Below are 24,416 nucleotides of genomic sequence, written 5' to 3' on the forward strand. Positions count from 1 at the left end.
GTTTCATTGGTTTGGTTTGGTCTCATGGTTTGCATAGCACCACCTTATACCATGAAATAGAATCAGAGGGCGCCTGGGTGGCTCAGTCGGTTAAGCGACTGCCTTCGGCTCAGGTCATGATCCTGGAGTCCCGGGATCGAGTCCCGCATCGGGCTCCCTGCTCAGCGGGGAGTCTGCTTCTCCCTCTGACCCTCCCCCTCTCATGTGCTCTCTCTCTCTCTCATTCTCTCTCTGTCAAATAATAAATAAAATCTTTAAAAAAAAAAAAAAAAAGAAATAGAATCAGAGTCTTCAGGGGAATTTGAGTTGGATTCAAAGTCATTAACTGATTACATCAGACAACTGCTTAAGAAAACTAGAATTATAAATAGAAACTCTGAGTTCAAGTTTTTTGTTTGCTACAAAGTAGCCCTGTGACTTTGAATCAGCCACTTACCATCTCTAGAACTTAATATTTTTATGAACAAAATATAAGCATTGTGGTGTACAAGTTTTATCACACAATAAGTAAAATAGACATGGATTCAAATCACCATTTCCTAGCTCTTTGTCCTGACACGTAATTTAACCTCTCTGAACCTTAGCTTGTCACTACTGCAGATGATAATGTTTATCTCACAAGGTTCTTGTGAGAATTAAATGAGATCAAGTATATAAAATACTTCATATAGTGCCTGGCACATAGAAACTGTTCAGTAAATGTAGATTTCCATTTTGTTCCCTCTGTCTCTCTTCTCTCTTCCTTCTGAGCTCTAATAGTCTTTGATAAAACTAGAAGAAAAAGATAAAATTATAGGGCGCCTGGGTGGCTCAGTCGTTAAGCGTCTGCCTGCCTTCGGCTCAGGTCATGATCCCAGGGTCCTGGGATCGAGCCCCACATCGGGCTCCCTGCTCTGCGGGAAGCCTGCTTCTCCCTCTCCCACTCCCCCTGCTTATGTTCCTGCTCTCGCTATGTCTCTCTCTGTCAAATAAATAAATAAAATCTTTAAAAAAAAAAAAAGACAAAATTATATTGTGGGCAAGGAAATGGGATGGTCTGCCAGTTTAATAAGAGGTCCACGACAGCCTTCAGATTAGAAGTGGAGCACTTCACACGGAGAATTCTGGATCTGTGAAGTGAGAAACTGTGGATTTTCAGAACTGAGCCTCCAGAACAGGAATCTTTATAGGTGCACACATAGCATCAGTGTCTGTGGCAGTATTAATTCTTCACGGCGTGCTTTCCACAGCCTGAGCTTGACTTCAGAATCACTCTCAACACAGCACCACCAATTGACTTCCGTTGGCAATGGTCTTAAGATTTGACATCAAGATAGTGAACACAAGTATTGCTTGTTGATCGTAGCAATGTAAGATCAAAAAAAAAAAAGAAATAAGAACTACAGCAGGTACTCTGGTGGTTTATGAATGTTGAATTTGCGGAGGTATGAAATTGTTGACATCGGGTGAGGAGGAAGCTGTAAGGAAATCCAAGTTACACAGGATTTTTTTAGTGTGGGAGTAAGATAGCTTTAACATCACAGAGGGAATCATAGCCAGATGTTAATTACAGCTATTAGTCATCAGAGCCCTTCAAAGTATTCTATTCTCCAACACTTTTTTTACTAAAACACCAAATATGATAACTAAGAAGCTCTACTTACCTCAGATAGAATTGATGCAGAAATCAGTGAATTAACAGAGCCAGAGAAATCAGATTAGAGAAGCATCTGGGGTGCAAAGAGGAGTTGATTTCTAGTGTGGTCTCAGGTTAGTGTGATTTCTCAGAGTAACCGGTAGGGGAAATTATTTTATGTGGGCTGACATTTTGTCCATCTTCTGTTTATTGATTATATATACATGGTGGATCAACTATCCTGGCTCATGACTATTTCTCCCATTCATTTATGAATTCACAAATATTGATAAGCGCTGTCAGTGCTGGTCTCTGCAAATATATGACATTTCAAGTTAGAAGTATGTTAATGACATCAGATGATTTTCACATCCTGTCAGGTAGATTTTTAACATCCTTTCGGGATATACCTTATGTATGATTAATCTCACCTGGGTTAAGTGTACAATTCAATGATTTTTAGCAAATTTACAGAATTGTGCAGCCCTCACCACAGTCCAGTTTTGGAACACTTCTATCTCCCCAAAGAGATCCTCCATGACCATTTTGTAGTCACTCCCCGTTTTACCCCCAACCTCAGACACCACTAATCTCCTTTCTGTCTCTATAGGATTGCCTTTACTGGACTTTTCATATACATGGAATCATATAACGATATATGACTGGCTTTTTTCACTTACTGTAAAGTTTTGGGGGTTCACCATGTAGTAACATATCTGCACTTCATGCCTTTATTGCTGAGTACTATTCCACTGTATGGATGTATGCCACATTTTTTTATTCATTCACTAGTTGATAGACATTTGGATTGTTTCCCCTTTTGGACTCTTATGCTATGAACATTCACATACACATCTTTTTGTGCCTATATGTTTTTATTTCTCTTGGGTATATACCTAGGAGTAGAATTGCTGGGTTATATGGTAAATTTATAGTTAACTTTTCAAGAAACTAAAGCTGCTTTCCTAGTGGGTGTTCTCTTTTTTACATTCCTTTTAAGTTCTATCAATTTGTCCCTCAGTTGGATTTTAAAATTGAATTATGTGATTGGAAGAGATGAGTTAATTTTTTAATTAATTTTTGACTGAGCCTAGTATCAAAGTAGGGACTTAGTATTTATTATCAAGTGATTTTGCTTTTTTTCCCCTTCTGTATCCTTGAAGGATAATCATAGCCTTATACTATAATGATCATAGGTTCCTGGGCCTCTTATTACCATGGTGATTGCTGTTGAAAATGTTAATCTCAGTGAAATTTTGTTAGGAATTAATTGTACCAAGAAAAATAAATAAATGATTTTATTTGCCTTTTTAAATTGGTAATGAGAAATGGGCAAGGTGTGATGCACTTAAGATAGAGAAATACCCTGATGTAAATTTATCTGTTTCTCATAGGAGTCCAGAGGAAATGCAAGGGTGGATAAACAAAATTAATTGTGTTGCAGCTGTATTTTCTGCACCACCATTTCCAGCTGCCATTGGATCTCAGAAAAAGTTTAGTCGTCCACTTCTGCCTGCAACTACAACAAAATTGTCTCAGGTATGTCATTTTGATAGTGCTTTGACTTTGGGAAAAAGCACTTTGTAAAATAATCTTACTAACATTTGATTGGAATAATACTCCACATTTTGGCAGCAAGGATGAGAACTTGCCTTGGAAGGTCCATTGTATAAATGGGGCAAAATGCAGTGTACTGGGTTTTACACTTCATATTGGAAGCTGACACAATTGAGTCATGGTTGGTAGGACACATACTTTGAATACGTTTCAAAAATTTATAGTAGTTTACTACTCAGTCATATGGGACTAGATTACTTTGTTTTTATTTTTTTTAATTGAAGTATAGTTGACACAGAGTGTTACATTAGTTTCAGTTGTACAGCATAGTGATTCAATAAATCTCTAAGTTGTGCTGTGCTCACCACAAGTGTAGTATCATCTGTCCCCATGCACACTGTTACAATACCATTGACTATATGCCCTATGCTGTACTTTTCATCCCCATGACTTACTCATTCCATACCTGGAAACCTATTTCTCCTATTCTCTACTTCACCCATTTTGCCCATTCTCCACCCCTCCTCCCCTCTGGGAACTATTAGTCTGTTTTCTCTATTTATGGGTCTGTCTCTGCTTTTTCCTTATTTGTTGATTCATTTGTTTTGTTCTTTAGATTCCACATATGAGTGGAATTTTATGGTATTTGTCTTTTTCTGTATGACTTATTTCACTTAGCATTATACCCTCTTAGGTCTGTCCATGTTGTTGCAAATGGTGGCTTAGGTTTTTCGTTCTGTTTGTACTAACAGCTCATATTTAAAATGACTGGCTAGTGTTAGACACCCTGGCTTGAAAACAAGCTAGCTAGCTATTTATTTATTTATTTAATTGAACTTTTCCCATATCTCAGGCTGTATTTTATGCTGGGGGCATGTAAGAATATTCCCAGGGATCCACTATCCACAGTACAGTGGGGCATAGACTTCCCTACCTCTTAGGGAGGACCATGTGGGTTTTCCTAGGTAATCAAGACAATGTACAGTAGAACGGTATTCCAAATGTAGTCACCTAAGCTGCTCTCCTCTTGTTAGATCGATCTCTCTAAAGATCATATTTTATGTCCCTCTCTTCCTTAAAACTCTGTTCTAAGGACACTGTAAACAGACCCGTTTTGCCCATTTTAAACCTGTCTGCACTGCCCCTATTGCCATTGACTAGTTAAGGATTTTGGAAGCTACTTTGATGTCCATGTGAATTTCTTATTGGTGCAGTAGTAGAAATAGTTTCATCTGGCTCTAATCAACCAGGTGTTGATAATCACTGACTCCTCTACCTACCTGATATCATGGATTATCACTGTGCTATGTGCCTGTTACACTTGAGAGACTATTTTAGGCTCTGGAGACAGAAAGACAAATGAAACCCAGATACTCTTTGGATACAAAACATGCAAGTAAGTATAATACAGTTTGGTTAGAGTATGGGAACGATACGTCCAGAGTGCTATGGGAATACAAGAAGGGACATTTAGCCTGGCTTGTAGGTGGAGGGGGAAGTTTGGTATCTACTATGAAACTTAAAGGATGAGTAGCAGTTAGATGTGATGTGGGAAGAGAAAATGATGCAGCAGAGGATCGAAAAGGCCCAGAAGAGAAAGCCCTGAGATGTGGAATCACATATAAAAGGCAAGATGCATTCCTCTGTAGAAGTAAGGCCAAATGATGAAAGGTCTTTTATGTCATGTATAGGATTTTGGATGCTTCACTGGTTCCCCAGCATCCTTAGGATAACAGTTTAAGCAAGTGACCAAATTTGTGCTTTAAAAATTACTTATGTTACAACAGGAAGAAAGTATTAGAGGAGGAAATACTAGAAGCAGAAAGCCTCATTTTAAAGGCATGGGAGGGGCGCCTGGGTGGCTCAGTCAGTTAAACATCTGCCTTCAGCTCAGGTCATGGTCCCAGGGTCCTGGGATCGAGCCCCGCTTCTCCCTCTCCTTCTGCCTGCAACTCCCCCTGCTTATTCTCTCTCTCTCTCTCTTTCTTTCCCAAATAAATAAATAAATCTTTAAAACAAATAAGATAAAAATAAAGGCAAGGGAAATAATGAGAGGAAAAATAACAAAGTTATTTGTAGAAGAGATGGATAAAATGGAAGTATTTGAGACATCTTGAAAGTGTGGAATGAGTGTTCCTAATGGCTCACTGAAGTAAAGGGATAAGGACTGTCATCTAGGCTTCGGCAGCTGGGGATTGTGCTGTCTGACTTGGCTTTTGTGACCTCACCATCTGGTTTTCATCCTGTTGCTTCTTCCTAGGGTTCTTTCCTGGGTCCTTTTCCTCTTTCTACTTCCAAATGTTGTGATACTCAGTGCTCAGGAGACCAAAATGGACACTTGAGAAACAGTTTTTCTGTTCTTAAGGAAAAACAGGGAGAATGTTGTGCCAGAAAAGGGGAGAAAGAGGAGAGAGTATCAGATAAAATTAGTACAAAAAAATCTCCTATGAAGTGGTAGGAGGTCATTGGGTCCCTTGGTGAGAGCAGTTTGCGGAGTGATGGGAAGAGAAGCCACATTAGTCTTCTTTGAGGAAGGATTGGAAAGTAGTAAGGAAGTGGAGGAAGGGAATACATACAAGACTTGCCATGAGCTGATAAAAAGACTAGTGGTAAGAAGAGAAGAGACATGGTTGCCTGGGTGGCTTAGTTGGTTAAGCGACTGCCTTCAGCTCAGGTCATGATCCTGGAGTCCCTGGATCGAGTCCCGCATCGGGCTCCCTGCTCGGCAAGGAGTCTGCTTCTCCCTCTGACCCTAACCCGTCTCATGTGCTCTCTCTCATTCTCTCTCTCTCAAATAAATAAATAGAATCTTTAAAAAAAAAAAAAAAAAAGAAGAGAAGAGACATGGTTTAATGAAAGATTCTTTTGGTTTTGTTAATTTGTAATTGGATACTCCCCATGTAAGCATTACTATTACTATGTAGTTCATAGACTACAAAAAAAAAAAAAAAACCTGTTAAGAATAGAAAGGACTGGGCTAGCTCACTTTACAAAGCAGAATGGCATTTAATTTTCAAGGATAACAAATATTCTAAGAGAACAGGTCATCTTATTGATGACTAGAAAGCATGTTAGAATTCTCCATCTACCCACCTGAACTGTGACCTCTTAAAGCAAATGCATTCCCCCACTTTAATTTTGGGTACTTGAAATAAACAGTAAACCACATTATATAAGGTACGAGAAGAGAAAACAACTGAACAACTAACTAGAGGCAACAAATACCTTCAGAAGTTGGGTTTTGTTCTGTTAATTTCATGAGGGATTTTCCAGTACTTATTTTTCAATAGATTGGTCTTTCTCACAATCATTCTTATGAAAGATCCAGGAGAAAGGTGAGTTGAAGTTTGAAAGGATAGAGCAACTTACAAGCTTTAACTTGTTCTTTCCTTACTATGGATCTACATTTCTATTTATTTTCTACTTTAAAAATGTACTTCTGGGGGCGCCTGGGTGGCTCAGTCGTTAAGCGTCTGCCTTCGGCTCGGGTCATGATCCCAGGGTCCTGGGATCGAGCCCCACATCAGGCTCCCTGCTCAGTGGGAAGCCTGCTCCTCCCTCTCCCACTCCCCCTGCTTGTGTTCCCTCTCTCACTGTCTCTCTCTGTCAAATATATAAAAATCTTTTTAAAAAAAAAGAAATGTACTTCTGTTCTATTTATTTATGGGCTATATTTTAGTAAGTCACTGGCACATGAAAATGAATGTGTTTCTCTATTTGTTTATTTTTTTACCATGAGACCAGGCAAGCAAGCACCTTTTTCAAGGCAAAATCTCTTATTTTAAACAAACGTCTTACACTGGAACTAAAAATAGGATGCATAAAATTTTTAATATTTTTCCTCACTTTGAACATAAATCCACAAAGATACAAAAAAAAAACCAAACCCTGCTTATGTAATGTGATCAAAATGATGGACTTAGGATTTTAAATAAGGCAGTAACCAAAAAGAAGCATACTCCTTTGTCACATAAGACAAGATGACCAAGTCCTTACAGGAATTTAATTACCTTGTAAAAAAAAAAAAAATAAGATGTTTTCCTCCTCCACAAATAAATCACCAAGCCTTTGTGGGCCTCAGTTTTCCAACTGGAAATTGAGGAGATTGTTCTAGAATGTTTTTAAGGTTCTTTCACTAGCTCTGTATTTTTTGCCCAGGTCATTGTATTTGTTTACTTAAAAATGAAGATGTTTTGCCTTTGTTTGTTTGTTTGGGGGTTTTTTTGTTTGTTTTTTTAAAGATTTTATTTTTATTTATTTGACAGAGAGAGAGAAACAGCCAGAGAGGGAACACAAGCAGAGGGAGCAGGAGAGGGAGAAGCAGGCTTCTTGCAGAGCAGGGGGCCTGATGCAGGGCTCGATCCCAGGACCCTGGGATCATGACCTGAGCCAAAGGCAGATGCTTAATGACTGAGCCACCCAGGCACCCCGATGTTTTGCTTTTGAGAGTAATAAGACAATTTAGAAATAAATATGTAAAACGAAGCATGTGATAAAGAATAGCTTAGAAAGAGGAAGAGAAGAGTTAGTCCACACACAGCCTGTGCAGTATGTGGAGTACCCTCCACATCAAATAGAGACTCCTGTGGGGATATCTTTGGAGGAGTCATAGTGTACCTTCAGTGAATCCTGGGATACATGTCTAGATGCACCCACAAGTTTTCCAGTACCTTGAAGACTAGTCCTCTTCATTTAGCACTGGCATTGCCAACCTAGGCACAACTGCCATTTTAGCCTAGATAGTTCTTTGTTGTGAGGGTTGTCCTTGAATTGTAGGATGTTTAGCAATATCACCAGCCTCTACCCACCAGATACCAGTATCATCCCCCTAGTTGTGACAACCAAAAATGTCGCCAGACATTGCCAAATATCCTGTGGGGTCAAAACCCACCCCACTGATACCTGCTGCTATTGAGAACTACTGAATTAGCCCAGCCATCTTTCCTTTCTCCACACATGCACAGCCTGGCTATGACTCCCCTAAATGCCAGAACCACTTGGATAATTTTAGTTTACAAAATGCATGTATAACACTGTGAGTACCATACTGGAAAAAAACTTAGTAGTGTTAGGAAAAAATTAAACATTCAATTAAAAGATTGTTTGGTGCTTTTAAAGACATACTGTTCATCATCACCCTGTCATTCGCAGGCTTTTCTTTAATTTATTCTTGTCTTCTATCCAAAACATATTAGCCTTCATTATTAAAACTGATTATTGTCAGTGCAATGTGGTTCTTTCTGAACAACTCTGCTGTGTAGGAGTCATCTTCAGTTGTTTTCATGGTAGTGTTGCCAAGGCACATTTTTCTTCTTCTTTTAGGGGTAGAGAGACTAGTTTGAAAATTTAAGTTTTGTTTCTCCTTCTGGTACAGTACTCTAAACTTAGGATTTCATGGTTGGCCCTCTTCAGGATCTATTCAGGACCTTCCTTTCTACTCATCAAAGTAGTCATTTTCAGGCTTTAATGTGTACAAGAATGATCTGGGGACTTGTTGAAAGTGCACATGTCCCAGCATCCCCACCCCAGGTTAATGAGGTCCAGGTCAGGGGCCCGGGAACATGAATGTTTTAAGACATACCCGGTGTCCAGCCTGCAAGCAGTGCAGATCATACTTAAAGGGACTGCACTGTACTCCCTACAATCCCTACCCTCTCTTTCACTACTTCTTTGGAGACGTGTGAAACTGAACTGGGCTCTTGGGCTAGTTCAGCAATAGAAATTGACAAGAGGCCAAATGGGAGTTTCAGGCAAGGCTTTATTGGTGCTTATGCTTGAGCACTGGCGAGCTCCGCAGCCTGACTTCCCCAAGGCAAGGTTAGGGAGAGCTTTTAAAAGAAAGTTGGGTGGAAAAAGGGTCATGTGTAAGGATGTAGAGGCGGGGTTTATTAGCGCCTACGCATTTAAAATTCATGCTTCTTTGGGGCGGAGCAAGATGGCGGAGGAGTAGGAGACCTGGGTTTCTTCTGGTCTCAGGAATTCAGCTGGATAGGGATCAAACCATTCTGAATACCTACGAACTCAACAGGAGATCGAAGAAAAGAATAGCAACAACTCTCTGAACAGAAAAGCGACCACTTTCTGGAAGGTAGGACGTGCGGAGAAGTGAATCTGAGGTGATATTCGGGAAGATAGACGGCGGGGGAGGGGGCCTCCCTAGGCCACTTCTGGCAAATGATAGAGTCCAGGAGCACAAAATCAGAACTTTTAGAAGTCAGCTCCTCTGAGGGACGTCACTCCAGTGGCTAAACGGGGAGTGTAACCCTCATGGGACAGTGTGGTCTCAGGACCCTTGGAGTCACAGAAAGACCGGGGGTGGCTGAGTGTGGCAGAGCTTGTGGGTATTGGAGCAGGGAAGCCGGCTGCAGAGATGGAGTAGAGGAGCGGGCTCTCAACTTGGGGTTGCCATAAACTGTGATCTGCAGCACAGCCGGGCCACTGCTCCTCCAGCAGGGACATAACAAGCAGCAGATCCAGGAAGACTCCCCTTCCTCCCTGGGGAGGAGTGGCGTGGGAGCACACCGCAGGGATCTGCTGGGTTTGGAGACTCCACACCGAGTCGGGTGCCAGAGATAGAAACACTCAGTCACAGGCCGGGTGAGCACAGAGTGCGGCCGGAGACAGAGGAGACGGGACTGATTGATTGCTTTTCTCTGGGGGCTCACTGAGGAGTGGGGCCCCGAGTTCTCGGCTCCTCTGGGGCGGCGATTGGGAGACCACCATTTTCACTCTCATCCTCCAAAGCTGTATGGAAAGCTTGCAGGAAACAAAAGCTCCCGAGAGCAAACCTGGGCAGATTACTTAGCCTAGACCTGGCAAGGATGGGGCAATTCCACCTCCGGCAAAGACATTTGGGAACCATGGCAACAGGCCCCTCCCCCAGAAGATCAGCAAGAACTGCCAGCCAAGACCAAGTTTACCGATCAATGAGAACGGCAGAACTCCAGTGCTAGAGGAATACTGCACATAGAATCCATGGCTTTTTTACCATGATTCTTTAGTCTTTCAATGTTTTTTTTTTTTAACTTTTTTTTTGAATTTTTCTTTTTCCCTTTTTCAACCAACATCTTATCAATCCCTTTTTTTTTTTAAGATTTTATTTATTTGAGAGAGAGAGAGCACATGAGAGGGGGGAGGGTCAGAGGGAGAAGCAGGCTCCCTGCTTGGAGCAGGGAGCCTGATGCGGGACTCGATCCAGGGACTCCAGGATCATGACCTGGGCCGAAGGCAGTCGCTTAACCAACTGAGCCACCCAGGCGCCCCATCAGTCCCTTTTTTAAAAATCATTTTTATTTTTAATTTTTAGAGTCATATTCTATCCCTTCATAGTAGCTACCCTTATTTTTGGCGTATATATATAAGTTGTTCACTCTTTAAAATTTTGAGATACAGTTTCTTCTAACAGATCAAAATATACCCTAAATCTCTAGTGTATGGCTTTGTTCTACTCTCCTGCCTGATCACATTCTCTTCTTTTTTTTTTTTTAAATCCTCTTCTTTCTTTTTTCAAACAACTTCTTATCAATTCCTTTTATAAAATTTTTTATAATTTTCATCTTTACAGTCATATTCCATCCCTTCATCATATCAACCCTTATTTTTATACATACATAAGTTTTTCTTTCTTTAAAATTTTGGGAGGCACTTTCTTCTAACAAACCAAAATACACCCAAAATCTAGTGTGTGGCACTGATCTATGCACCAGCCTGATCATATTTGATCATATTCTGGGTTTTTTTCTTTTGTTCTATATTTGTTTGTTTTGGGCGCCTGGGTGGCTCAGTTGGTTAAGCGACTGCCTTCGGCTCAGGTCATGATCCTGGAGTCCCGGGATCGAGTCCCACATTGGGCTCCCTGCTGGGCAGGGAGTCTGCTTCTCCCTCTGACCCTCCCCCCTCTCATGCTCTCTTTCTCTCATTCTCTCTTTCTCAAATAAATAAATAAAATCTTTAAAAAAAATTATATATTTGTTTGTTTTTATCTTTTCCTTTTTCTTTTTTTTTCTTTTTCTTTTTTCTTTATTTCCCTTTCATTTCCCCGGCTTCAGGTCTTTTCTGTTTTGTTTACAGTATATTTTCTGGGGACGTTGTTACCCTGTTAGCATTTTGTTCTCTCATTAATCTGTTCTCCTCTAAACAAAATGACAAGACGGAAAAAATCACCTCAACAAATAGAACAAGAGGTAGTACCAACTGCCAGGGACCTACTCAATACAGACATTAGTACGGTGTAGAATCTAGAGTTCAGAATCATCACTTTAAACGTACTAGCTGGGCTTGAAAAAAGCATGGAAGATATTAGAGAAACTCTTTCTGGAGAAAAAAAAGAACTAAAATCTAACCAAATTGAAATCAAAAAGGCTATTAATGAGATGCAATAAAAAATGGGGGTGCTAACTGCTAGGATAAATGAGGCAGAAGAGAGAATCAGTGATATAGAAGACCAAATGATGGAAAATAAAGAAGCTGAGAAAAAGAGAGATAAATAACTACTGGATCACAAGGGCAGAATTCGAGAGATAAGCTATACCATAAGACGAAACAACATTAGAATAATTGGGATCCCAGAAGAAGAAGAAAGAGAGAGGGCCAGAAGGTATAATGGAGCAAATTATAGCAGAGAACTTCCCTAATTTGGGGAAGGAAACAGGCATCAAAATCCAGGAGGCACAGAGAATCCCTCTCAAAATCAATAAAAATAGGTCAACACCCTGACATCTAATAGTAAAACTTACGAGTCTCAGAGACAAAGAGAAAATCCTGAAAGCAGCTCGTGACAAGAGATCTGTAACCTACAATGGTAGAAACATTACATTGGCAACAGACCTATCCACAGAGACCTGGCAGGCCAGAAAGGACTGGCAGGATATATTCAGAGCACTAAATGAGAAAAATATGCAGCCAAGAATACTAACCCAGTGAGGCTGTCACTGAAAATAGAAGAGATAAAAAGCTTCCAGGACAAACAAAAACTAAAAGAATTTGCAAACACGAAACCAGCCCTAAAAGAAATATTGAAAGGGGTCCTCTAAGCAAAGAGAGAGCCTAAAAGCAACATAGACCAGAAAGGAACACAGACAATATACAGTTAACAGTCACCTTACAGGCAATACAATGGCACTAAATTCCTATCTTTCAATAGTTGCCCTGAATGTAAATGGGCTAAATGCCCCAATCAAAAGACACAGGCTATCAGATTGGATAAAAAAACAAGACCCATCGATATACTGTCTGCAAGAGACTCATTTTAGAACCAAAGACACCCCCAGATTGAAAGTGAGGGGGTGGAAAACCATTTACCATGCTAATGGACACCAAAAGAAAGCTGGGGTGGCAATCCTTAACATCAGACAAATTAGATTTTAAACCAAAGACTGTAATAAGAGATGAGGAAGGACACCATATCCTACTTAAAGGGTCTACTCCAACAAGAAGATCTAACAATTGTAAATATCTGTGCCCCTAACATGGGAGCGGCCAATTATATAAGGCAATTAAGAACAAAGCAAAGAAACATATTGACAACAATACAATAATAGTGGGGGACTTTAACACCCCTCTCACTGAAATGGGCAGATCGTCTAAGCAAAAGATCAGAAGGAAATAAAGACTTTAAATGACACACTGGACCAAATGGACTTCACAGACATATTCAGAACATTCCATCCCAAAGCGACAGAATACACATTCTTCTCTAGTCCCCATGGAACATTCTCCAAAATAGATCACATCCTAGGTCACAAATCAGGTCTCAACCTGTACCAAAAGATTGGGATCATTCCCTGCCTATTTTCAGACCACAATGCTTTGAAACTAGAACTCAATAACAAGAGGACAATCAGAAAAAACTCAAATACATGGAGCCTAAAGAGCATCCTACTAAAGAATGAATGGGTCAACCAGGAAATTAAAGAAGAATTAAAAAAAATTCATGGAAACCAATGAAAATGAAAACACAACTGTTCAAAATCTTTGGGATGCAGCAAAGGCAGTCCTAAGAGGAAAGTATATAACAATACAAGCCTTTCTCAAGAAACAAGAAAGGTGTCAAATACACAACCTAACCCTACACCTAAAGAGCTAGAGAAAAAACAGCAAATCAGCCTAAACCAGCAGGAGAAGAGAAATAATAAAGATCAGAGCAGAAATCAATGAAATAGAAACCAAAAGAATAGTAGAACAGGTTAACAAAACTAGGAGCTGGTTCTTTGAAAGAATTAACAAGACTGATAAACCCCTGGCCAGACTTATGAAAAAGAAAAGAGAAATGACCCAAATCAACAAAATCATGAATGAAAGAGGAGAGATCACAACCAACACCAAAGAAATACAAACAATTATAAGAACATATTATGAGCAACTCTATGCCAGCAAATTAGATAACCTGGAAGAAATGGATGCATTCCTAGAGATGTATCAACTACCAAAACTGAACCAGGATGAAACAGAAAACCTGAACAGACCTATAACCACTAAGGAAATTGAAGCAGTCATCAAAAATCTCCCAACAAACAAGAGCCCAGGGCCATATGGCTTCCCAGGGGAATTCTACCAAACATTTTAAGAAGAATTAATACCTATTCTTCTGAAACTTCCAAAAAATAGAAATGGAAGGAAAACTTCCAAACTTATTTTATAAGGCCAGCATTACCTTGATCCCAAAACCAGACAAAGACCCCATCCAAAAGGAGAATTACAGACCAATATCCTTGATGAACGTGGATGCAAATATACTCACCAAAATACTAGTGAATAGGATCCAGCAGTACATTAAAAGGATTATTCACCACGACCAAGTGGGATTTATCCCTGGACTGCAAGGTTAGTTCAATATCCACAAATCAATCAACGTGATACAATACATTAACAAAAGAAAGAACAAGAACCATATGATCCTCTCAATAGATGCAGAAAAACTATTGACAAAGTACAGCATCCTTTCTTGATCAAAACTCTTCAGAGTATAGGCATAGAGGGTACATACCTCAATATCACAAAAGCCATCTATGAAAAACCTACAGAGAATATCATTCTCAATGGGGAAAACTGAGAGCTTTCCCCCTAAGGTCAGGAACGTGGCAGGGATGTCCACTCTCACCACTGCTATTCAACATAGTATTGGAAGTCCTAGCCACAGCAATCAGACAACAAAACGAAATAAAAGGCATCCAAATTGGCAAAGAAGTAGTCAAACTCTCACTCTTTGCAGATGATATGATACTTTATGTGGAAAACCCAAAAGACTCCATCCCAAAACTGCTAGAACTCATACAGGAATTCAGTCAAGTGGCAGGATATAAAATCAATGCACAGAAGTCAGTGGCATTCCTATACACCAACAACAAGACAGAAGAAAGAGAGATTAAGGAGTCTATCCCATTTACAATTGCACCCAAAACCATAAGATACCTAGGAATACATCTAACCAAAGAGGCAAAGGATCTGTACTCAGAAAACTATAAAATACTCATGAAAGAAATTGAGGAAGACACAAAGAAATGGAAAAATGTTCCATGCTCATGGATTGGAAGAACCAATATTGTGAAGATGTCATTGCTACCTAGAGGAATCTACACATTCAATGCAATCCTTATCAAAATACCATCCACTTTTTTCAAAGAAATGGAACAAATAATCCTAAAATTTGTATGGAACCAGAAAAGACCCCGCATAGCCAGAGGAATGTTGAAGAAGAAAAGCAAAGTTGGTGGCATCACAATTTTGGACTTCCAGCTCTATTACAAAGCTGTCATCATCAAGACAGCATGGTACTGGCACAAAAACAGACACATAGATCAATGGAACAGAATAGAGAGCCCAGAAATGGACCCTCAACTCTATCGTCAACTAATCTTTGACAAAGCAGGAAAGAATGTCCAATGGAAAAAAGACAGTCTCTTCAACAAATGGTGTTGGGAAAATTGGACAGCCACCTGCAGAAGAATGAAACGACCATTTCCTTACACCACACACAAAAATAGACTCCAAATGGTTGAAAGACCTCAATGTGAGACAGGAGTCCATCAAAATCCTAAAGGAGAACACAGGCAGCAACCTCTTCGACCTCAGCCGCAGCAACTGCTTCCTAGAAACATCGCCAAAGGCAAGGGAAGCAAGGGCAAAAATGAACTATTGGGACTTCATCAAGATAAAAAGCTTTTACACAGCAAAAGAAACAGTCAACAAAACCAAAAGACAACCGAGAGAATGGGAGAAGATATTTGCAAATGATATATCAGATTAAGGGCTAGTAGCCAAAATCTATAAAGAACTTATCAAACTCAACTCCCAAAGAACAAAGAATCCAATCAAGAAATGGGCAGAAGACATGAACAGACATTTTTCCAAAGAAGACATCCAAATGGCCAACAGACACATGAAAAAGTGCTCAACATTGCTTGGCATCAGGGAAATCCAAATCAAAACCTCAATGAGATATCCCCTCACACCAGTCAGAATGGCTAAAATTAACAAGTCAGGAAATGACAGATGTTGGCGGGGATGCGGAGAAAGGGGAACCCTCCTACACTGTTGGTGGGAATGCAAGCTGGTGCAGCCACTCTGGAAAACAGTATGGAGGTTCCTCAAAAAGTTGAAAATAGAGCTACCATATGATCCAGCAATTGCACTCCTGAGTATTTATCCCAAAGATACAAATGTAGGGATCCGAAGGGGTACGTGCACCCCGATGTTTATAGCAGCAATGTCCACAATAGCCAAACTGTGGAAAGAGCCACGATGTCCATCGACAGATGACTGGATAAAGAAGAGGTGGTATATATATACAATGGAATATTATGCAGCCATCAAATGGAATGAGATCTGGCCATTTGCAACGACGTGGATCGAACTGGAGGGTGTTATGCTGAGCGAAATAAGTCAATCAGAGAAAGACATGTATCATATAACCTCACTGATATGAGGAATTCTTAATCTCAGGAAACAAACTGAGGGTTGCTGGAGTGGGGGATGGGGTGGGAGGGATGGGGTGGCTGGGTGATAGACATTGGGGAGGGTATGTGCTATGGTGAGCCTTGTGAATTGTGCAAGACTGTTGAATCACAGATCTGTACCTCTGAAACAAATAATGCAATATATGTTAAGAAAAAAAAAAAGATAGCAGGAGGGGAAGAATGAAGGGGGGGAAATCGGAGGGGGAGACGAACCATGGAGACGATGGACTCTGAAAAACAAACTGAGGGTTCTAGAGGGGAGGGGGGTGGGGGGATGGGCAGCGTGGTAATGGGTATTAAAGGGAGCACATTCTGCATGGAGCACTGGGTGTTATGCACAAACAATGAATCATGGAACGCTACGTGAAAAACTAATGATGTAATGTATGGTGATTAACATAACAATAAAAAATTTAAGAAAATAAAGTAAAATAAAATTCATGCTTCTTCATATATCACATGTCCAAATAACATGCGAAATCTCCACCCTGGGTGGGATTTTTAGTATTACTATGAGGGAAGAAGTCTGTGAACGTTCAGCACTGTGGTCCATATTGGTGCAGACTGGTTTGGTCCGGTCTTCACCAGTCCTTGTAGGTAGTATCTTCCTTTCAGTAAGCATCCTTCCTCCGCATTCCTGCAAGATGTGCTACTCAAGAGGCACAGAGTTTTATCTTTTTTTTTTTCTCCTTATGGAGAAGGCAGGGAACACTGGATTTCACAGTCAGGGCTAGGGGACCTGAGTCTAGTCCTTGCTCTGTCTCACTTGCACCTCATGGAGTTACCATTTCCTGAATCTAGTTCTGTTTTCTTTGAATTTCCACCATTCTCCTGTAAAGATCTGAATCAATCATTTTTTGAATCACTAACCAGTGATACTTTGATCATTAAATGTTAATTGTTGAAGGCCAGGCCTTGTGATAAACACTGATTTGAAACAAAGGAAAGCGCTCTGCTTGCTTCTCACCCCTCTTTTTATCCTGTGGTTTGACAATCAGGGCAATAATGGCCAGGGGCCAGATGGGTGTGGCAGGCTGCATTCATAATCTGGCCCCTATATACAGATGGCAAGGAGAGACTGAAGAAAGGAGACCACTGCAGATTGGTAGGTGGCAGTTTTAATAAGGGAACTTACTTAAGAGGACTGTCTTGGGTGGCCACAAGATGAGTAGATCTTTGCACCCACCTGCCAGAATCATAAAGTTTATATAGAGGCTTTAATTGAGCCCAATCTTGTGTACCATTCAGATGATCTCAAAAACACATTACTATTTCAAGGCTGTGTCCTTGGGGCAGCTTCTAGCTTTGGAAAGGGAGGTAAAATGCACATTTCATGGACAGGGAGGAGGTGAGGAGCCTCCAGTTGCCCAGGTCCAGCTTGCCTTTCAGCCAGTGGTTATGTCATTTTAGTGACCTCCTCCGACAGGCAGGCATTAGGAGCAGTGGGACTTCAGAGGAGGAAGTCATTCTTGTAATCATGTCCCTCACTGGCCAAAACCATACCCTTCCCACCCGACTCCATCTTAGACTTTTAGTCACAAATCCTGTCACTTCTGCTTCTTAAATATCTTTCATATCCTACCCACATTCCTTAGTTCAGACTTTTGTCATTTTTCACCTACATCACTGGTCTCAACGTTTTTGATCATTCACCTTATTAATACTAAATATTTGAACAGATATCCTCCAACACATGTATATATTTTTATAAAATATACTACATATCTGGTTATCAATACAAGATGGAAAAATGCTGACCATCATTACTCATTAGGAAAATATAAATCAAAAACAGGAGATACCACTTTATACTCATTAGAGTGGCTATAATTTAAAAAATCTTTCAAGGAAAATAATGTGTTGGTGAGGATGTGGAGAAATTACAACTTAGGTATGTTGCTGGTGAGAATATAGAATGATGCAGCTACTTTGGAAAATAATTTGGTGGTTCTTCAAATGATTAAACATAGATTTAACATGTGACCCAGCCATTCCACTCCTACTTAGATAGCAGGAGAATGAAAACATAAACCCACACAAAATCTTTTGCACAAATGTTCATAGGAGCCAGGGGTGGAAATGGCCATCAGCTCATGAATAGATGAATGAAATGTGATATTTCATGGAATGGAAATGGAATAATCTAAATGGAATATTATTCGGTTGTAAAAAACAGTGAAGTACTGGTACATCCTACAAAGTGGATGAACCTTGAAAACATTCCAGTAAGTTAAAGAAGGCAGTCATAAAAAGAAACGTGTGATTCCATTACAAAAGGATTTCTTTTAGGGAAACTAAAATGTCATAAAATTAAATTGTAGTGATGGTTGCACAACCCTGTGACTATACTAAAACTTATTGAATGGTAAATTGTATGGTATGTGAATTATCCCAATGCTGATCTTTAAAATTCTTCCCAGTGTATCATCTTGCTTGGCTTGCACACAACCCACTTTGAAAAACTCTGACAGACTATTTGTATAACCACTTGAGATCTCTCTTCCAGCAGTCTTGCTTTTCTCTAATCCATCTTTCACAGTTGTGGCTAAAATATGACTCATGTACTATCACTTAAACTTAATTGATTCACTTTCGCCAACATGATGCAATCCACACTCCTTGGCATCGCCTTAAATGGTTGACTACACGTTTCCAGAATAGATTTTGTATTCATTTCTTAGACATCTGCATTTAACATATATTGAGTACTCAGTAAACAATGAAATCATGTTGAAGTTATACAGAAGCTCACTAAACTGTTTGAAGTCTTTAAATCTCAGGGCACCTGGGTGGCTCAGTCATTAAGCGTCTGCCTTCAGCTCAGGTCATGATCCCAGGGTCCTGGGATCGAGCCCCGCATCGGGCTCCCTGCTCAGTGGGAAGCCTGCTTCTCACTCTCCCACTCCCCCTGTTTGTGCTCCCTCTCTCACTGTCTCTCTCTCTCTGTTAAATAAATAAATAAAATCTTTTTTAAAAAATAAAAAATGTCTTTAAATCTCTTAAACATAAAATGATAAAATCTTTCTGATGGTGCCTTCAATAATAGTTCAAACTCACTTAAAGCAGATGTTCTTTATTCTAAATTCCATATAGCTTGGGTTGAGAAGGCTACAGTATTTAGCAATTTGACTTGTAAGTTTCCCAGAAGATTCTTAGAAATGTCATTACCTTCTAAATCATCTGTGTACTTTAAAACAGTACAAAGGAAACAGTCTGAGCCCTCCCCTTTTTACCTCCCCTCCCCCCTTTTTTAAATCATTTATTCAGCTACTGTTTGCTGAAGAACCTATATATCAGGTACTGTATTAGGTATGTGGGCATTATAAAAATAGCTAAGATGATGGTCTTGGCTCTCAGCTAATGAGAACTTAAGGAATATGTTAAATGTTATTCGGGTACTATACAGAAACTATGCCATATACTATCTTTTCTGCTCAGTACTGCACACTGGAGGATTTGAGAAAAAGGAAAAAAATAATGTCCCTTTTCTGCCTTTAAAGAGCTTGTAATCAGTAAAGGAGATAAAATTCACACATAAGTAGTATAGACATTTAAGTGCTATAGTAATGCAGAAGTGGAAGAGATTGTGAGATCTGGAATAACACTGGTTTTCAGTGAGTATCAAATTTTGGCAAAGATATAGAACAATGTGAATTTTTAAGCCTACTATGGAAATGTAAACTGGTAGAAACACTTTAAGAAAACAGGTTAATGTCATCTTAAAGATGTGCCTATTCTAAAACCCCAAAATTCTGCATCTTAGTGATTACACTGTAGAGCAATTCTTGCCCATATTCACTAGGTAGCATATTCAATGTAGCATCATTTATAATAGCCTAAAGAAACCCAAAAACAACCTAAACATCCTTCAGTGAAATTCTAGTATGTCCTATACTTAAAAGGAAGAAACTAGGACATATATGTGAGTAAATTTTAAAAACATGTTAAGTGAGAAAACAAGTCACAAAAGGAAACCTATAAAGTATAAAAGCCTGTAGAACATACTCTCTATTTTTATGGATCTTTATATTTGTATAGGAGTAGCATAGAAAAAGAATTAGACAGGATACCTGGGTGGCTCAGTCGGTTGAGGGGCAGACTCTTGATTTCGGCTTAGGTTATGACTTCAGGGCTGTGAGATCAAGCGTGCTTAGTGGGGAGTCTGCTTGAGATTCTCTCCCTCTGCCCCTCCCCCCGTGCTCTGTCTCTCCAAAATAAATAAATAAGGGGGTGCCTGGGTGGTTCAGTCGGTTAAACGTCTGCCTTTGGCTCAGATCATGATCCCAGGGTACTGGGATGAAGCCCCACATCAGGCTCTCTGCTCAATGGGAAACCTGTTTCTCCCTCTCCCTCTGCCCTTCTCCTCCCCTCAACTCCCCACTTGTGCTCTTGATCCCAAGACCCCGGGATCATGACCTGAGCTCAGATTCATAATGTGGCATATTTATATACATATTGATAGATGATAGATAGATAGATAGATAGATGATAGATAGATAATATACTCTCACCTCATAAATTAAAATTAAGATTTTTCACCTCTAAATTATTTTATTAGATTTGAATTACAAGCTTAAATTGACAGATTTATTACACAGTTGCTTTAGGGTTTAAATTCTTCATCATCTGGCAACTATGTATGCTGATCTTGGATTTAGATAGTAATTTAAATTTATAAAAATGCCATATGGAAAAAATTCAGCTGGGAATTGTGATGATGATGTGTTGTACATGTTAATTTTTTACCTTTAACTCTGCTTGTGATCATCTAGAATGACATGAATTTGGGAAGCAGAAGGGGAACACTCTTCTTGTTTGTTTGTTTTTTAATGCCATGCCTTTTATGAGGAGTACAAATTGATATGTCCTAAAATAAGAATGTAATAAAGGAGGGAAATCCCTTTTGTCTGCTATTTTAAAAAAATAAATAAATTATGTTGTTATTATACAAAATATATTTATCACCTAGTTTAATCAGTTCCTCTTCATTTACTTTCATCCATTTATATCTTATTATACATGGAAAATTTATATTCAACAAGAATTTGGATAATATATATATGAAAGTAGAATAGTGAAAAAGCAGTCATACAATTAGAGAAGTACAAGAAAATTTCAGTCTCTTTGTTTCATTTTTAAAATGTTGCCATAGGGTTTGATAGTGTCTTTCATTATTGTAAGGCAATAAAAATGGTACCCCTAGAATGGAAGTTCTTTGACACAGGATCAACCATGTTGCGTTGGTGCATGGTGCCTAGAGTAATGCTGTTCAGGCAAGAATTGCTCTATAGGTACATTTAACTGAATTATTGCTTTGGATCAATAAGATTTTGAAGGAAGTCAGAACCTCTACTACTTTGGAGGGGAAAAGCATAGGTTGCTTCATTTCTTAGAATATTATCTGATAGGGATGCCTGGGTGGCTCAGTTGGTTAAGCGTCCCGCTCCACGGGGAGCCTGCTTCTCCCTCTGCCTGCCACTTGCCCTACTTGTGCTTGCTCTCTTGCTCTCTCTCTCTCTCTGACAAATAAATAAATAAAATCTTTAAAAAATATATATCTGATAGGTTACAGAGAATTATTTCTTGGTAGCATTGCTTGTCTCAAAAAAGAAAAAAAAAACTAAGCAGAGATGCTCTTCATTCATTGTGACAGATGGGGAAATTAGCAGCATTGCTGAGTGGACAGGAAATGGGAAAGCCAAATTTTGCGGGACTTTAAGGATAGGTACTTAACTGGTGCCTTGCCTATTGAAGTATTTCTTAGGAAGCCTGGTCTCAACTCCATGACAGCTACACATGATAAGGGGCTCTGAAAGTATTTGGCTTTGTAACAAGGGGACTGGTTGTCATTTTGCAAAGGTACATGTGAATACTAGCCTGAGAAATTTGGTAAGATGTGCAGCAGAGGCACATTGGACTGTTTTGATGAATTAAAGTCATTCATCATAAAGGATATTAAAAAGTACTCTATGATTTTTTTATTGATTTATTTTCCGGATGCTAAATAGCTTAATAATTTCCTGCAGGAGGAACAGCTGAAATCTCATGAAAGCAAGCTGAAGCAGATTACCACTGAGCTCGCTGAGCACCGCTCTTATCCCCCAGACAAGAAAGTTAAAGCCAAGGAGATAGATGAATACAGACTGAAAGATCACTATCTGGAGTTTGAGGTATGTTGAACCTGAATGTAATAAATGCCTATACCTAGATTATTTTATGATTTTTCCATGAGGCAATTTTTTTTCAGCTACCGTAACTATAGGAAGTGTACCTTGACCCTGACTCTAACCTGGGGATTCCAGGCATGGTCTAGATCATGGTGGCCTCTCATGTTCGAATCCCTAGAGGAATGTCACTCTGCCTGTTTCAAGCACTTGTCAATGGGCTGTAGGTAGTAAGGAAATTTAATACTTTTTCTTCTGCCTTTGTTTCCCACATCAAGTGGCATTCCTTTCTTCAGCAGTTGCCTTGATTTTCCTCTACAACTACCACCACAATTTATCTTACGAATAAAGTCCTAATCCTTAATTTAAGAGGATTTGGGTTCTTTCTGTGTTTCTACCACACTGGTCTTTCCACAACAGCCTCCATGTATGTTAGTCACATTTCTGCCCACTCTCTCTGAGCACCCTTTATGCCTTTATGCCTTTGTTCATCTACTTTCTTCTGCCCCAAGTGCTCTTCCCCTCATCTTCATTTCTGAAAGTCCTGTTCATCTTTCAAGATGCAGCTCAAATCCCTCCTGATGTAGTTTTGGAATGTTGTTGGGGTCCAGAGCCAATGGCCAAGAAAGAATTCTTGAGATGTCTTTGGTGCAAAAAAGGTGATTTTATTAAAGCATGGGGACAGGACCAGTGGGCAGAAAGAGCTGCAGGACTGGGGTTGTGAGGAATGGCTGATTATATACTTGGGAGTTGGGGGAGGTAAGGAGAAAGTGAGGTATCCAAAAGGACTTTCATATGCTAAAGAAGACTCTCAGGATGCTGGAGGTCTGGCTATTGTTATGTTAAGGTGGTTTTTCCTTCTAGTAAGGTATTAACATTAAGATAGTTGGGAGTTTTCTGGAGGAATGTTATACTCTGCCTATTTCAAGTATTTGTCAATGGGATGCAAGTTATAAAGAAATTTAATTTTATTTCCGTTCCCTTTTGCCTTTGTTTCCCACATCACTGTGGAGGGGAGGGTGATATTAGGGCTCCGTGAAATTGAGTCTAGGGTTTCTGAAAGTTAGGCTATTCATAAGACTGCTTTTTCCTTGTAAATCACTAAGACATTTATAAACTGATAGGGACTCATACCCTGTAGGGCTGTGATCTCTATTAGTTAACCATTTGATTTTTTTCCCTTCCCTTAGTTTTAGGGCAGCCAGGAATGCCCGAGGAATGTCACACAGATCCCACCTTGGGGGGAGGATGGTTGCTGGGTGTCCGCTTGTGCTTTATCCTCCACTTGCCTTCTGCTCCCTCATCACCTCCTATGAAAAGCCTACTCTAAATCTATTAGCTGGGTTTAATCTGTTGCAGTCTTTGCCACAGTTGGCTTTATATTAAAGTTTTTCAGTATGTCTTTGTATCTATAGTAGATTCCACTAACACCTCCCCTTGCTCAAGATGGTAAGGCCTTGGAGTACAGAGACCTCAAGTTCATTTCTAATCTTTGCTTCATGTTTGCATATTGAATTGGACAGGATCTCATGGAAGCTTAAAAAAAGTATCTTCCTGAGTTATAAAATTTCCGTTATAAGATGTGGCATTTGATCCCTGCAGGTCCAGGGACTGGTTTCTTCATGGTTCGAGCAAGCCCTTGCTCTGGGGAGATGAAGAAAAACCATTATTTTAGTAAAGGTTAAAGTTTATTAGCAAAAACTGTGGAAGCCTTGATGTGATTTGAAGTGGGGTTCGGGAACAAACGGTCAAGAAAGAATTCTTGAGGCGTTTTTGATGCCAAAAAAAAAAAAAGATGGTTTTATTAAAACACAGGGACAGGACCCATGGGCAGAAATAGCTGTACCGGGATTATGACGAGTGATTGCTTGGGAGGGGTAGAGACAAAGGAAGTTTCCCAAAAGGATTTTTGTATGTTAAAGAAGCCTTAGGGATCCTGGAGGCCTAGCTATTGTCAAGCTAAGGTTGTTTTTCCCTCTAGCAAAGCATTAAAATTAAGACAGTTGAGAGTTCCTTGGAGGAACTCATTCTCTGCATATCTCAAGTCTTTTGTCAACGGGCTGCAAATTTTAAGGAAGTTTAATTTTTTCTACATTTCTTTGCCTTTTTTCTCCACATCAGCCTCAC

At 39.7% G+C, this 24,416-nt stretch overlaps 1 protein-coding gene across 1 annotated transcript in view; it reads left to right on the forward strand.

The window, feature by feature from the left end:
• Positions 1-24,416, forward strand: part of LOC135361450 (PH and SEC7 domain-containing protein 3-like) — a 74,621-nt gene that overhangs the window by 12,081 nt on the left and 38,124 nt on the right. The window contains exons 2-3 of the mRNA XM_064584053.1: positions 2,942-3,154; positions 22,152-22,295. Of these exons, the coding sequence (XP_064440123.1) occupies positions 2,942-3,154; positions 22,152-22,295 (357 nt within the window). The remainder of the gene's footprint in view (positions 1-2,941; positions 3,155-22,151; positions 22,296-24,416) is intronic.

Source organism: Mirounga angustirostris, unplaced genomic scaffold (genome assembly GCF_029215605.1).
Source record: "Mirounga angustirostris isolate CCGP_5_RB_7025 unplaced genomic scaffold, mMirAng1.0.hap1 SCAF_2, whole genome shotgun sequence".
Lineage (NCBI taxonomy): Eukaryota > Metazoa > Chordata > Mammalia > Carnivora > Phocidae > Mirounga > Mirounga angustirostris.